Here is a 12,350-nt window from a genome sequence, read left to right on the forward strand (position 1 = left end):
CTGAGATGTTGCAAAGCCTCCAGCTGTGGAAATATTAAAAATCTATCTGGACACAATCCTGGGCAATCTGTTTTACCTGACCTTGCTTGGAGGATCTCAAGCCTCACTGGTTCTGTGGCCCAGAAGATGCAGACTCTAGAAAAAGGTAAACACCTTTTTCATCAGAGCCCTCTCATTCAGCTTGCTTGCAAGCAGAGTGCCACTTTTTGGGTGGCCAAGAGAAGTAATGTTTTTCTCTAGTTGCAGCCTACCAATATGGTCCTTCTCATAATTTCTTCTGTCAAGTCAGGCACCCACCTTCCCTTTTATCTGTGTCCTGGGAACATCTACACCTAAAAAACATAATTCCTGAGAAGATGGCATGCTATTTTTAATGTGTTTCACTTTTGGAGCAGCATCACCTCTCTGCAGCTTAGCTGCAGTTGCATAGTAACTTATTTTCCTGACAGAGAGGGATTTTTAGCCTGCAGCATTTTACAACAATAGCAGTGATACTGCTGATCATTTACTTTTCTTCCTGCTACTCAGCTATGCTACTTCATTCAAGCAGACCTGCAGTACCTGTAGAAAAGTAGGTACAGTACATGTAGGGCCTGGATATTTTAAAATCAGACAATGGACACTTAAGCATTCATGCAGAAAAATGCTTTATTGTAGTGAAGTTACACAGGAGAAAAATGTCTCCCTGCTTCTGGTTTAAGGCTATGCTGACCCATAAAAGCACATTGCACTTCCAGTCATTTTTACAAGTTTATAAGGACATCAACTAGGATTTTCTTTTTTGTCTTTTTTTTTTTTATGAACTATAACTATTTAAATCTGGAATCCAGAATATTTCCTTATATGAGTTTTTGTTCATTTTTCCTTTTTTCTTTCTTGCTTTTCCTTTCTTTGCCTGTCCAGTTTAGTTAGTCTAAAAGCACCTCAGGACACATGAGGGTTACTTCATACATTCCCATAATGACCACACGGGGCTCTAACCCCAGGCTCAGTGTACAACACTATGCTGCTTAGTGGTCAGATCATTCTTATCACCAGCAAGCAGGAAGATGGAATGGTAGCAGGTACAGGAGGTTTATGGAAGAGTGCTGAAATGGCTTATATGACAGAATAGCTCTTCCCCCATTAAGGTAACTGCCAGCCCACATTTAATGCAGAAAATCAGCAAAGCACTGCATCAGCCTGGCACTCATACACACATGAAAAATGGTACAGAGTCTGTGACCATACAGAAAACAAAAAGAAGGTGAGACAGGTTTTGGACCTGCCAACCTTGAAATTGTCATTTGAGGAAAACAAATACAACACTGTTTATCATCTGCTAACTACTCTTCCCATACAACAGGTTATGTACAGCACACTAACTTACATTTTTATACAATGATACACAGGTCTTCACCAGCAACAACTCTTGTGGTGAAAGGATGTGACATGTCAAGATTACTGACACTTCAGGAAAAAAAGTTCATGCAGAACTAGCTTATTCTTTGTCTCTTGAAAGTAAAATCCTACAAATGATTAACAAGATGTCTATTTTTACAATATTTACTTTGTACAGTGCAAAGAGGAAGGACAGACTTTTTAAACATAGGACTCCTTAGCATACTGGATCTGCTCTACCTCAAAAACAGGCTGGCTGCACCTCTGAGCCACATATTCGAGTTTGTTCTTTTGATAGGACTCAGACATGGCTCTCATTCGGTAGACTCCTGGGGTCACAGGTAAATTCACACGGGAGTTTGCTCCCACAGTGATGCTGAAGGTTTCACTTTCCATGTCAGAATCCTTTGTTGCAGACACTCTGGCACTGCGTAGATCCCTCAGATCCATATATGCTGTGTCCTGTGCACTGTGGCTGCATGGATCAGGCAGCAAAACATCCTGGTTTGACACTGCTAGTCTCAGAGTCTGAACCGTGAGATTTTGGGAGGGAACTTTAGTGGCCAGGCAGTTTTTAACAGCCTCTTCATAAGAGGGAGGTCTTCTGGGGTTTTTCTGGTCTACATGTCTGAAGACTTCATCGACTGACCTGAGACGGAGCCTTTGCTGATGTTCCACAGGCAATAGTTTGTCAACATTACAGCTGCCCTCCTGGACAATTCTACTGGAGAACTGATCTTCTTTCTTTGTGAAACTGTCCCTCTGAAAAAACATGGGTTTTCCAGGCCCCCAGCTCTGGGTTTTTATTAGTGTTTTCCTGCGGTTTGCAAAAGAGAATGACATGGAATGTTTTTTGATCTCTCTGCTAGGTGTACTGCAGTCTTCGGTGGCCTTGGTGGAAAAGGACTGAGGCCTATTTAAAAAGGTTTTTTTGGGACTAGAGGGTGAAACTACTGGGGAGCTTGTAAAAACTGAGCCATCAGAGCTCTCCAGGGAGCAACTGGAGGATGTTTTGGGTAGAGAGTCAGTTGATAATTGTGAAGGTAAGCCTGCAAGACGTTCCTCCAGTGCCTCCATCCATACCAGTTTCTGCTGAATTGGAAAATTGTCCTCACTTTTGTTTAGCCTTTGTTTCCTTATTGTGTCATCAAGGCAGTTCTGGAAGGACAGGTCTGACTCTGAGTACCTCCTGTCCATTGTACTGATGTCATTTCTGAAATTAGTCAGGGAAGGGGCAGAGCTATTTGTTGGACACTTTCTGCACACAGTAGCACTCCTCCATTTGGCCTCCTTCATTTCAGAGGGACAGGGGCTGCCTTCTGCTTCAGGATCTGGGCTGTCATAGGCAGAGTCATTCTGATGAGCTGCACAGAGTTGTTCTGTGGGGAGAAAGCAGACATTAGTTTTCACTGACTAGCTGAGGATGAAAGAGAACGACACAGAGAGAATTCAGAAGAGGGCTTCAACAGTCTTGAATCCTCTGTGTTTCCACAGATATATTCACATATCAAATTCAATAATTGGCCCAGCAACCCCAGTTGGTGACATCCCCAGTCCATTCTCATACCTGTGGAGCTGTCTGTGTGCTCTGGTGACTCCTCAGCCAAGGCACAAGTGGGGAAGGCAATGTCTCCCTCAAATATTTCCAAGCAGTTGTTTATGAGGAACTCCACCAGCACTGTCACCTGCACACAGAAAACAGCCCATTTCAGTCAAGACATATTGAAGATTCTTTCCTCACCCTGCCTGCTCTCTTTGTAGGAAGGACAACACAGAGAAGGGTGGCTTGTGCTAAAATCCTGGCTTAAAGTCCAAGGGTGAGTCCACCATGGGGGATAAGGCTTGATGCTGCAGACAGATGGATCTGCCCCAATACAGACAAAACACCAGCAGCCACAGCTTTGGCCTCGCTGCCCAAGGGCCCAGGGGTGACAATGGCCACGGGTGCCCCTTGCCCTCCACATGCAAATTCTGCAGGAGCTGTGACTTAAGGGGCTGCAGAGCAGCTGCTGCTTTTGCTCAGAGGAGGCGAGATGAGGGGCAGCCTGGCCCATCCCATCACAGGCTGAGGGACACGTGAGCTGAGGGGCAGCCCAAGGTCCAGGGGTGCTGCTCTGTTCAGCTGCTGCAGTGGCAGTGGGATGGATCCCTATGGAATGCTCTAAATTGCCCCAGAGGGAGCGGCTGCTCGGTGAGTTCAGGCACCTTGTCATTCATCTCCTTCTCCACTTCCAGCGGGAGCGCGCTGTCCATCCCTGGGCTCAGCATATTTGGGCCAATGCAGATGGCCAGGTTGCTGGAGTCCATCCTGTTGGTCTCAGCATTTTGGCTGATGTGGTGGAGCAGAGAGAGCAAGAGCTTGAGCAAAACGAGGTTTGGTCTCGGCAGCTTGTCAGCCACCCTGCGTGAACACAAACAAAATGTCACGTTAATTGATGGTGCAGTGGCCTCTGCTTCTTGATTTGAGCAAGTCTCAATTAAACTTAGAGTGGCACCACTTCCTCCAGAAAGGGGCATGTGTGGGCTCTCTGTATCTCTCAGAAATCCCCATCTGCAGCTGAGTGTGTGGTTAATTATGAGACCTTGAACTACAAGGTCTTGGTGGAAAGGAAACACATGTCCTGGAATAGAAAGAATGGTGCCAAGAGATGTTATGGGAGGCTTCCCAGTGCCTGTGGTTGTGCTGTGGGGCTTTCAAAGCACTCCCAGTCAGCCCCCACACCTCCTGTTCCTGAAGAGCAGAACAAAGTGGTGGTCTCCATGTGCCCAACCTCACCCCCAGCAGATGTGAAGGCTCCGTGTCAGTGCCTGTCCCACAGCACCGTGACCGTGTTAGCTGAGGCACTGCAGCCTCTGTCCTGTTCCCGCATTCATGGTTTCATAAAGAAATCTGAAGTAACTTCAGGAAGTGCTGCTGCTGGAGCCCTCTAAACCAAACCCCATGGTGAAATAGCAAGCTGATACAAATGGCAGGCTTTTAAATGAGACTCTTGATTTTGAAAGACACTGTTATCCTCTACCAGCCACTCCATTACATGGCACTGGTTGCAAAATTTCCTGGTTGAAAAACTTACTCTTTCAATTCTTCAATTTTTTCTTGCTTGCTTGGCTTTTCTAGAGCTTGCATCCATTTCTCATAGAGGTCAGTTGATAGGAGTTTGGAGGGAATATTTCGGAGAAAGTCCTGCAAGGCCAAGAGATTTAGATGAAGTTTTGACACTATCCCTGAGCACAGAGAGAATATTACTGTCACCTGGACTCTTTAAGAGCCAGGCTGGCATGAACTACCTGACCATCAGCACTGCATAAGTGCAATACACAAGTGCACTTGCACTTGTGTAGGAACGGGATCCAACTTTCAATTGCTTTTCCTTCAATCACAAATCTCACTATTGCTCCCCAGGAGGATGCTGAGCAAGAGGACAAGGTGAGTTTCCTCAGGAAATCAGCAGCCTAACAAGTAGGACTGACAATCAGGTGGAAAAGGCCAAACTTTCTTAAGCTTGAAGAATTCAGTCTGACGTAGTTCTGGCTTTAGCCGAGTCCCACCTAGATCAGCTCGGAGCACTGGATTGGGCCTGTGCATATTAGCAATGTCCTCCCATCAGTGTAGCTCAGAATTACTCACCTTCAAAACCACTGCCAGCAGGTGCACAGATTTGCTTTTCAGATCAACATTCTCGCCTTTGTTTAGGTCCTCCTTCAACTCCTTTCGTGCTTTTTCATTGGCAGTTTTTCTGAATATCCCTTCAGTAGAAGGTCCTTTCATATACAATATGGCTAGGAGATCCTGTAGGGAAAAAAAAATCAGACAGGACAGGAAGAATGGTTACTTGGATGAGGGAAGCTAGCAGGTGAACATTTCTTTAGAAATAGAAGACAAATTGTCTGGAGGTACACTGTACTCTGATTAGTTCAGTATCTAGTTCTTGCTCCAAGTACATTACATGGGAAGTATTCACGATTTTCCCTTAATCCACTTTCTTTTTCAACTGATGAATCCCACTAACTTCAGTTCAGTCATCCTTACTTACTTCTAGAAGGAAGCAAGGGGTGGCTTAAATCTTAATTCACATCCCCTCTCTCACAAGCTAGGCAAATATTACTTAGTAGACACAAATGCATGTCTATTGAGAAAGCCAATTCAGTTGAAGAACTCTTACAAGACCATTTTTATTCAGGAGTTATTGTTTAGGTATTTTTTTGTGACAGTCCATAGCTGAACACTTGTTTTTCATGGAAATACAGAAATCCTTGGAAGTTTATGCGGCTGAAAGATTTATTTAAATTACTTATTTAAAATCACAGATGATTATATTAAGAAGCAGATATTTCATTCCTAGTCCTGTGTTCTCTACACTCCGAGTTATTTCCAGTGAAAGTTGGGTAGGCTGGACAAAACCCTCACACCCGACTCTTTCTACATCTGGGATGGGCCCTGAGTTTATTAGGGGCATGTGTGTTGGGAAACACCAGAATCATCTCCTGGATGATGCAGCAAAAGTATTGGGTATCCTGCCTCACATTTAAGTCAGAGGTATTACAGAATCATAGAATGGTTTGGGCTGAAAGGGGCCCTAAAGATCATCTCATTCCAACCCTGTGCCATAGGCAGGGACACCTTTCTCTAGAGCTGGTTGCTCCAAGTCCCATCCAACCTGGCCTGGAAGGCTTCTAGCTTCTCTGGGTGACCTCATTACCCTCACAGCCAAGAATTTCTTCCCAATTCCAATCTAACCCTGCTCTCTGTCAGTTTGAAGGCATTTCCCCCTTTGTCCTGACACTCCAGGCCTTTTTAAACAGTTCCACTATATGGTATCTCCTTACCTGGACTGGCTGGGGCAATGTGTCATCTTCCCCACAGATAAGTGCCAGAGGATGGCCAAACAGAGTGATTTTGGCACCCAAGTCTAGCTGTCCTGAGGAATTTCTTTTGGTAAGGCTTTTTCTCAGAGTAAATGACTGCGATATGACCTTCTTTCTTTTCTTTGTTCCATCTGCTGCAAGTAAAAGGGATCAATTTAAAATTAAAAAATCAACAGAGCACTATGTGGTCTTTCCTCTGTGTGCAGTGCAGAGATGTATGTTGAAACAAACCAAACTGGAAGAAACTGAGAGACAACTAAGTGGTTACTAGGGAAACAACTGCCTAAACTGTGAAACTGTGGCCATACCCCTAAGGCCACCACCTTTCCTGTTTTAGTTTGGGTGTTTTTTGCACTCTAATCACCATTTCTTCTTAGAGAGTGGGAACATACATGGCATAGAAATAACATTTATAGAGATTTTTGATATTGCAGTAGTTTCTCTGATAACTCTGAGGCAGATATACCACTTGGGCTGCTGGCAATGGCAACAATTTTCACTATGTGATCTGGTTGTGCCTCCGCCCTACAGCAAGAGTAGAAGAAGGGGCTCCTACTTTTTGACCTCTTTCACAGCCTGAAATGAAAACATACAGTTCCAGCTCTGCCAGCTCTGGAGCCAGCTCTAATGACAATGCTCCTAGAGCTAGTGCTTGTCCCCCAGCCAGTGGAACATGACACCTGCTCCAGAGGATGGGAATATCAGAGCAAGCACTCACTGGCTTCATGGTTAGAAATCTCTTAGCATGGGTTTTACATCTGCTTCATAAAGAGGAGTGCCAGGAATTTGAAGAGGATAGTTGTGCTGGGGAGGGGTGCACCTTTTTTTCCCCTTTCACAAACAGTGAGAGAAGGAACCTTTTGCGAGGAAAATTTCTAAAGGATTTGCCTTCTGCAAATTTGCAATAAATGTCATGCCTTCTACTCCAAAATGAAGTTGTCTTACCCAGATGAGAAATTCTCAGGGTCTCTCTTTGTGACTTAGCATAAGCTCTTGGTAGGTAGGGGTTAAAAAATTTGAGAAAGTAACTTAACATTATAGTGTAATATAAAATATTAGCTTCTGATACTCCTGAAAACTGGTCTGATATTATCATCTGCTCCATATCTGACCCTGCCCTATTAATGATCTGCTCTGGGTTGTTTACAGCTACTGCGGTTTTGCATGGTGAGAAAAAACAAGTGCTGGTGCTGCTGCCAAGAGAGTTTATTTGCTCTGGTGTGCAACATCTGGTACAGTACTCAGTGCTCACTTGCAGTGCCACACCTCAAAGGCAATGCTTGAGTGAGAAAGAAACACATTTACTTCCCATTGCTACGAGGGAGCACAATGAAACCTGTCTCTGAGGACCAGGGAATGGGAATACAAGTCCTCTGGCACTCAGCACTGTCACCTCTGCCACTGAGCATAACTTGCAAATAAGTGGCACTCCAGGGCTTAAGCCCTCTCCTGCATGGGAACTGTGGCTTGCTATCCGGGAGAGGGAGCAGGCAGTTTCGTGTGGTTTTGCACAAGTGCCTGCTTGCAAGAGTTATATAAGAAGGCAGTTCTTCTATTTGTTTTTGAAACTCACCGTTTGAGAGGCAAAGTCTGTCTTCAGTTTCTGCTGGGATTGACAGGGGACATTTCTTGGCATCAGTCTGCAAAAAGCATGCTAGGGTTACAGAACTGCCACAATAGTGAGAGCCACCAGTATGTTGCTGCAGCTCCTCATAAATCTGAGGAATAACCAGACAAGCCCAACACCTGCTAAAGAGGTGCTTTGGCCCAGAACTGACCCTGGTAAAGGGGTCTGTGGTAAACTCTGCAGCCTGACACCCCAGTCGTGCCAGAAGGTCCCAACCCTGCACTCATTCAAGCTGCACTTTTGATCCAGAGAAGCCATAGCCGGACATAGGCTCCTTTTTTGTGTTCTCCCCAAACTCCTCTAGAGAGCCTTGATGGCTTTGAAGCCTTCAAGATCCCTGAGCAAAGCTCCTGGTGAACCAGAGGAATGTATGGACTGCCCACAGCAATGCCCCGCTCCCTCTGCTCAGTGTGGCACAGAGCTGCCTTTGAAAAGCTCTGCCCACTCCTGAGCGAGGGTAGGCAGCCAGCAGCTACTGCAGGAGTCATCCCTATTTTGCTAAGGTATCTCACACCAGTACCCAAGAAGGATCCAGGAAAATGTAAGGGCTGCTTACCTCTGTCTGGCACTCAATCAGACTCTCCATGTTTCCAGCATTTAGTGTCTTTGACTAGGCAAGAAAACAAAGACACTGGGTGAGTAACTGAATCCTACGGTTTGGAAATCAGAGCTTTTCAAAGTCACTATGTTGACAGAGCTGAAATAATTAAGATACTCACAGTATTACAGCTGCTTAACACTTTCATTAGGAGTTTGATTGGAGGAGCTCTGGACAATCTATTTTCCTTCAGTCCTTTTGTTTGCCTGTTTGTTGAATAGGGAATGGACAAAAAGTCTTGTAAAACTGCACCCTTCTTGGCTTTCTCCTCTGTAAGCCAATCTACTGTGTATGGTCCTGAACCAGCAAGATCTCCCACACAAGTAAACTATAAAGCCCTTCCCTGGAAGGGTATTCAGCCCTGCTGCCCTATCTGCCTCCTGATTAAAACAAAATAAAAACAACTTTCCATTTTTAATCCATGCAAAAAGTGGTGACAGCTATGTATGGTCATTAATCTGCACACCCGAGGCTGAGCAGCTCAGTCAGCTCTACCCATAAGCTATGCTCAGCAGTGGGGGCACCTCTCCCCCATGTATATTTTTGCATATCTGTGTGCAGCTGCATCTGAAGCTCTCCACTGATTTCAACCATGATGCCACAGATTTTTTTCAAAGGCGGTACTTACCCAAGAAGTGAGTCCAGCCAGAGCTCCTTCACCTCCCGTGAACTGCAGAGGAAAGGAGAAACAGCATCACTCCCCACTGCTACTAATCCTTTGGACAGAGGAAAGCGACTAAACAGTGCATACCACGTGTGCTGCCTTATATATGCAGAAGGGGCAGGTGGAAATTCACAGGCAGGAAGAAGCATCATGGGGCAGGACCAAGACACTACCAAATTTCTGGCTTCCTCTTTCCTTTTAGAGGGGATACTTTTTTTTTTTTTTTTTTTTGGGTTTTCCCCCCGTTAAAGAAAAAAAAAAAAGAAATTCTGGTAGTTGTTATGGATGGAAAAGATGAGACACTTGCCAGGTAAAGGTTCCAGCTATCATCACCAGAACGAAATAAGATGTGCAGAGGGGGCTGCAGTGTGGGCAGCTTCTCTTTACCATTAAAGGGCAGTGGGTACAGTCTGTCCTTTGACTGCTCAGAGACATTAGCTTTGGCAGTTTAAAAACACTCTGCCAGATCAAGTTACACTAAGAATAGTGAAAACAACGGGGCAGTGGAATAGACAAGATTTAGAGAAATGTTGCTTTTTAATTTTTTAAAAGCTAATTGCAACAGTTTACTGTCTACAAGCACATGTAGACACACATATTGTCAGTACTAAGTAGTTCTTGAGAATCTAGGTACTGGATATCTATAGACGAAGTGGTGTTATGTAGTAATTTAGTAATGTATGACAATATGCCATTAAAAAGTCTTGTTTAAAATAAATCTTAATAAGATGAATTTGTGTGTACATCTTAAAATTTTATTAAACTAAAAAGATTTTTTAAAAAATCTAGGAAAAATCTACCTCTGCTTGACCTGTATCATTCTGTTGCTGACTGCCCTGCAACTTGGGCATATCAGGAATACAGCACTCAGTCTACCAGGCCATTATGAAAATTCATTAAGATTTGATGTTAAATATATTATATTATTTCTATTGATTTATTGACTGAGGCAAATTGCAACATTGTTCTGGGTGCCAGTCTGCTAATCTTGTGAAAAGGAGGACTTAAGGCTGAGAGTCAGGGTTGGGAATTCTTCAGTAGTGGATTTAGGTGGAAAGCACATTTATGAAACTGTGGCCTTTCTGCTGCTTCCCTCGTGGATGCTCTTTTTCACATGTGCAGTGAATGGGGCTGTCTTAGCACAGTGCTTTGCAGATGCACGTAATGGCTACGTCTGCTGCTGAATTCACCTTCAAAGCTGTTCTTTGTGTAACCACATCAGACCCGGCCAGTGTAGCACTGACCCTGTTTCACGCAGAACAGAAAGGAAACAAAAAGGTGATCTCTGTTCAACTCTGGTAGAAATCCAAAGCACAAAATTCACTTTTGGTTCAATAAAGATGTGTCCAGAAGAGCAAATGGAGACTTGCTCTGTTTCTGTGGGAGGACTTGCTGTAGTTCACTTTTTAAGTTCTCCTGAGGCCCATGATTTCCATGCTCCTGTAGTGGCACTGGTCTGGTGACTTATTTAGGGCTGAAACTTACAGCAATCTCAATCAATTAGTCTGCAGCCCTCTGTGTTTACCACTGATCTTTTACTCACTGCTCTAGCTGATTTTTGTTAATTATCAGTTCCATTACATTTGTAATTTCCCATCTAAATTTCATGGACTGCTGCACATGCTTGCAGAAATATTGTCATCCTACATCACTTTCTCCTGAGAACTTATTTTGAGGCTCCTTGTCAGCTGCAGCACCACTGCTGATTGTTTCAGTAGGATTCCTCAACAAGAAATATCTATTTTTCATTACATCTGTTAAATGTATATCCAAGCATACCTGTCTGTTAAGTATCTCAGAGGGGACCTATGCAGTGAAATTCTGCCTTGCCCTCACTTCTAGCACTCTGCACAGATGTATTTCTAAGCTCAGTCTGTTTCATGATTAAGACATGGGGTTGATCTGGAAAATATGTGACTTGTGAAGAAAATGTGAGTTTAATGGGTGGTTATTAGCCAGCCCAGAAGCTTTGATTACAGTTCTGGCACCGGCTGTACACAGGCACTTGGCTTTGAGTTCCCCAGGAGATGATATAGTAACAGGTGATGTATTGATAGCACATCACCAGACTGTCCAATGGCACACACTGCTGTATCTCTATCCTATTAGTTCTTATCCATTAACAGCTGTGGGGATATAATGGCTGTTGTATGTGGAAGGTGTGTGTATAGGCCTGCCTGCCCATGTGAAAAATAATTTGATTTTTTTACCCTCCTGATACCATTCTTTATTTAATATCTCTTTTGGGGTGTATATCACAAACACTTAAATTATACCAAAATTACTTTAAAGCAGCCTATCTTATTACAAATAAGCAGGCATCCTAAAATGCTATCGTTTGGCAGAGTAATAGTATGGGCAACACAGGGAATCTTGGCTGGCTTGGTGAAAAGCAGTAAGCAAGCACATGCTGATTACTGCCAAACACCACAGAGCTGTGTGCAGGCTTTCAGGGTCAGAAGAGCTGCTCTCACACCTACTTGCCAGAGCAGCTTCACAGCTTCCCCATCAGTATGGAAAAGGTAACACAGATGTAGGGCACAAAGCCAGTCTCCACCCTGAATATTAACAGAAAAGGCCCGTCATATGAGATATTTACAAGTTAAGTTCCCTTGTATGAACAACTTCTCTCCCTGAGGAGGCTGATTCCATCTCCACCTCCCAGTTCTGCTTTGCAGACTTGAAGCATTTGCTATGGTCCACTCCTCCCTCAGCTTGGTACAGATCTTACAGCACGATGCATCAGAGCAGTGTGTTTGTTGTACCACAGCCACTGCCCTGAGGCAAGGAGAACCTATGGCAGGTGGCTTGGGTACACCTAGAGTTGTTTGCAGTCAATGTGTTTCTCCCAATCAATCCCTGACTAAGTGAATGCACTGTCCTTCAAAAACCCTGGATGTTTACACAAAAGTCAAGGCTTGGTAGAGGCAGTGAATTTGCAAGTGTTTTGTAGGACTTGCCTGTGTAGAAGCTCTTCCCCTGCTGTACACCAGGATGCTTCCCTCAGTTCTGCTGAAGTATTTTACTGGAGAGAAAGCAGGAGCAGGGAGGTCCTGCAGAGCAGCCACGGCTGGGTGGATCCAGCTCTCTTAAGGATTGTATTTGCCCCTTGAGATGTGAGGCATTTTCCTTATAGAAGCCAGGATATCAGTTTGATTCCTCTGTTTCCCCGGGTCTCAGCCAGCCCCCTTCTCCTCCCAGACCATGGCTGCTTT

The 12,350-nt window shown here is 44.4% G+C and overlaps 1 protein-coding gene across 2 annotated transcripts in view; it reads right to left on the reverse strand.

Moving 5' to 3' along the window:
• Window positions 1-630: 630 nt before the first annotated feature.
• The window catches only part of TAGAP (T cell activation RhoGTPase activating protein), a 37,596-nt gene continuing 25,876 nt past the window's right edge, over window positions 631-12,350 (reverse strand). Inside the window, exons 2-11 of one of the 2 annotated variants that reach the window (XM_077782150.1) lie at window positions 9,100-9,141; window positions 8,593-8,677; window positions 8,430-8,483; window positions 7,820-7,886; window positions 6,208-6,377; window positions 5,009-5,170; window positions 4,455-4,564; window positions 3,586-3,781; window positions 2,948-3,065; window positions 631-2,759 (exon numbers count right to left, since the gene is read on the reverse strand). In XM_077782150.1, the coding sequence (XP_077638276.1) occupies window positions 1,582-2,759; window positions 2,948-3,065; window positions 3,586-3,781; window positions 4,455-4,564; window positions 5,009-5,170; window positions 6,208-6,377; window positions 7,820-7,886; window positions 8,430-8,483; window positions 8,593-8,619 (2,082 nt within the window). In that variant the 5' untranslated portion in view covers window positions 8,620-8,677; window positions 9,100-9,141 and the 3' untranslated portion in view covers window positions 631-1,581. Of the gene's footprint in view, window positions 2,760-2,947; window positions 3,066-3,585; window positions 3,782-4,454; window positions 4,565-5,008; window positions 5,171-6,207; window positions 6,381-7,819; window positions 7,887-8,429; window positions 8,484-8,592; window positions 8,678-9,099; window positions 9,142-12,350 lie in introns of both variants that reach the window. The other variant, XM_021540421.2, reaches the window with a different exon arrangement.

This window comes from Lonchura striata, chromosome 3 (assembly GCF_046129695.1).
Source record: "Lonchura striata isolate bLonStr1 chromosome 3, bLonStr1.mat, whole genome shotgun sequence".
NCBI classification, from domain to species: domain Eukaryota; kingdom Metazoa; phylum Chordata; class Aves; order Passeriformes; family Estrildidae; genus Lonchura; species Lonchura striata.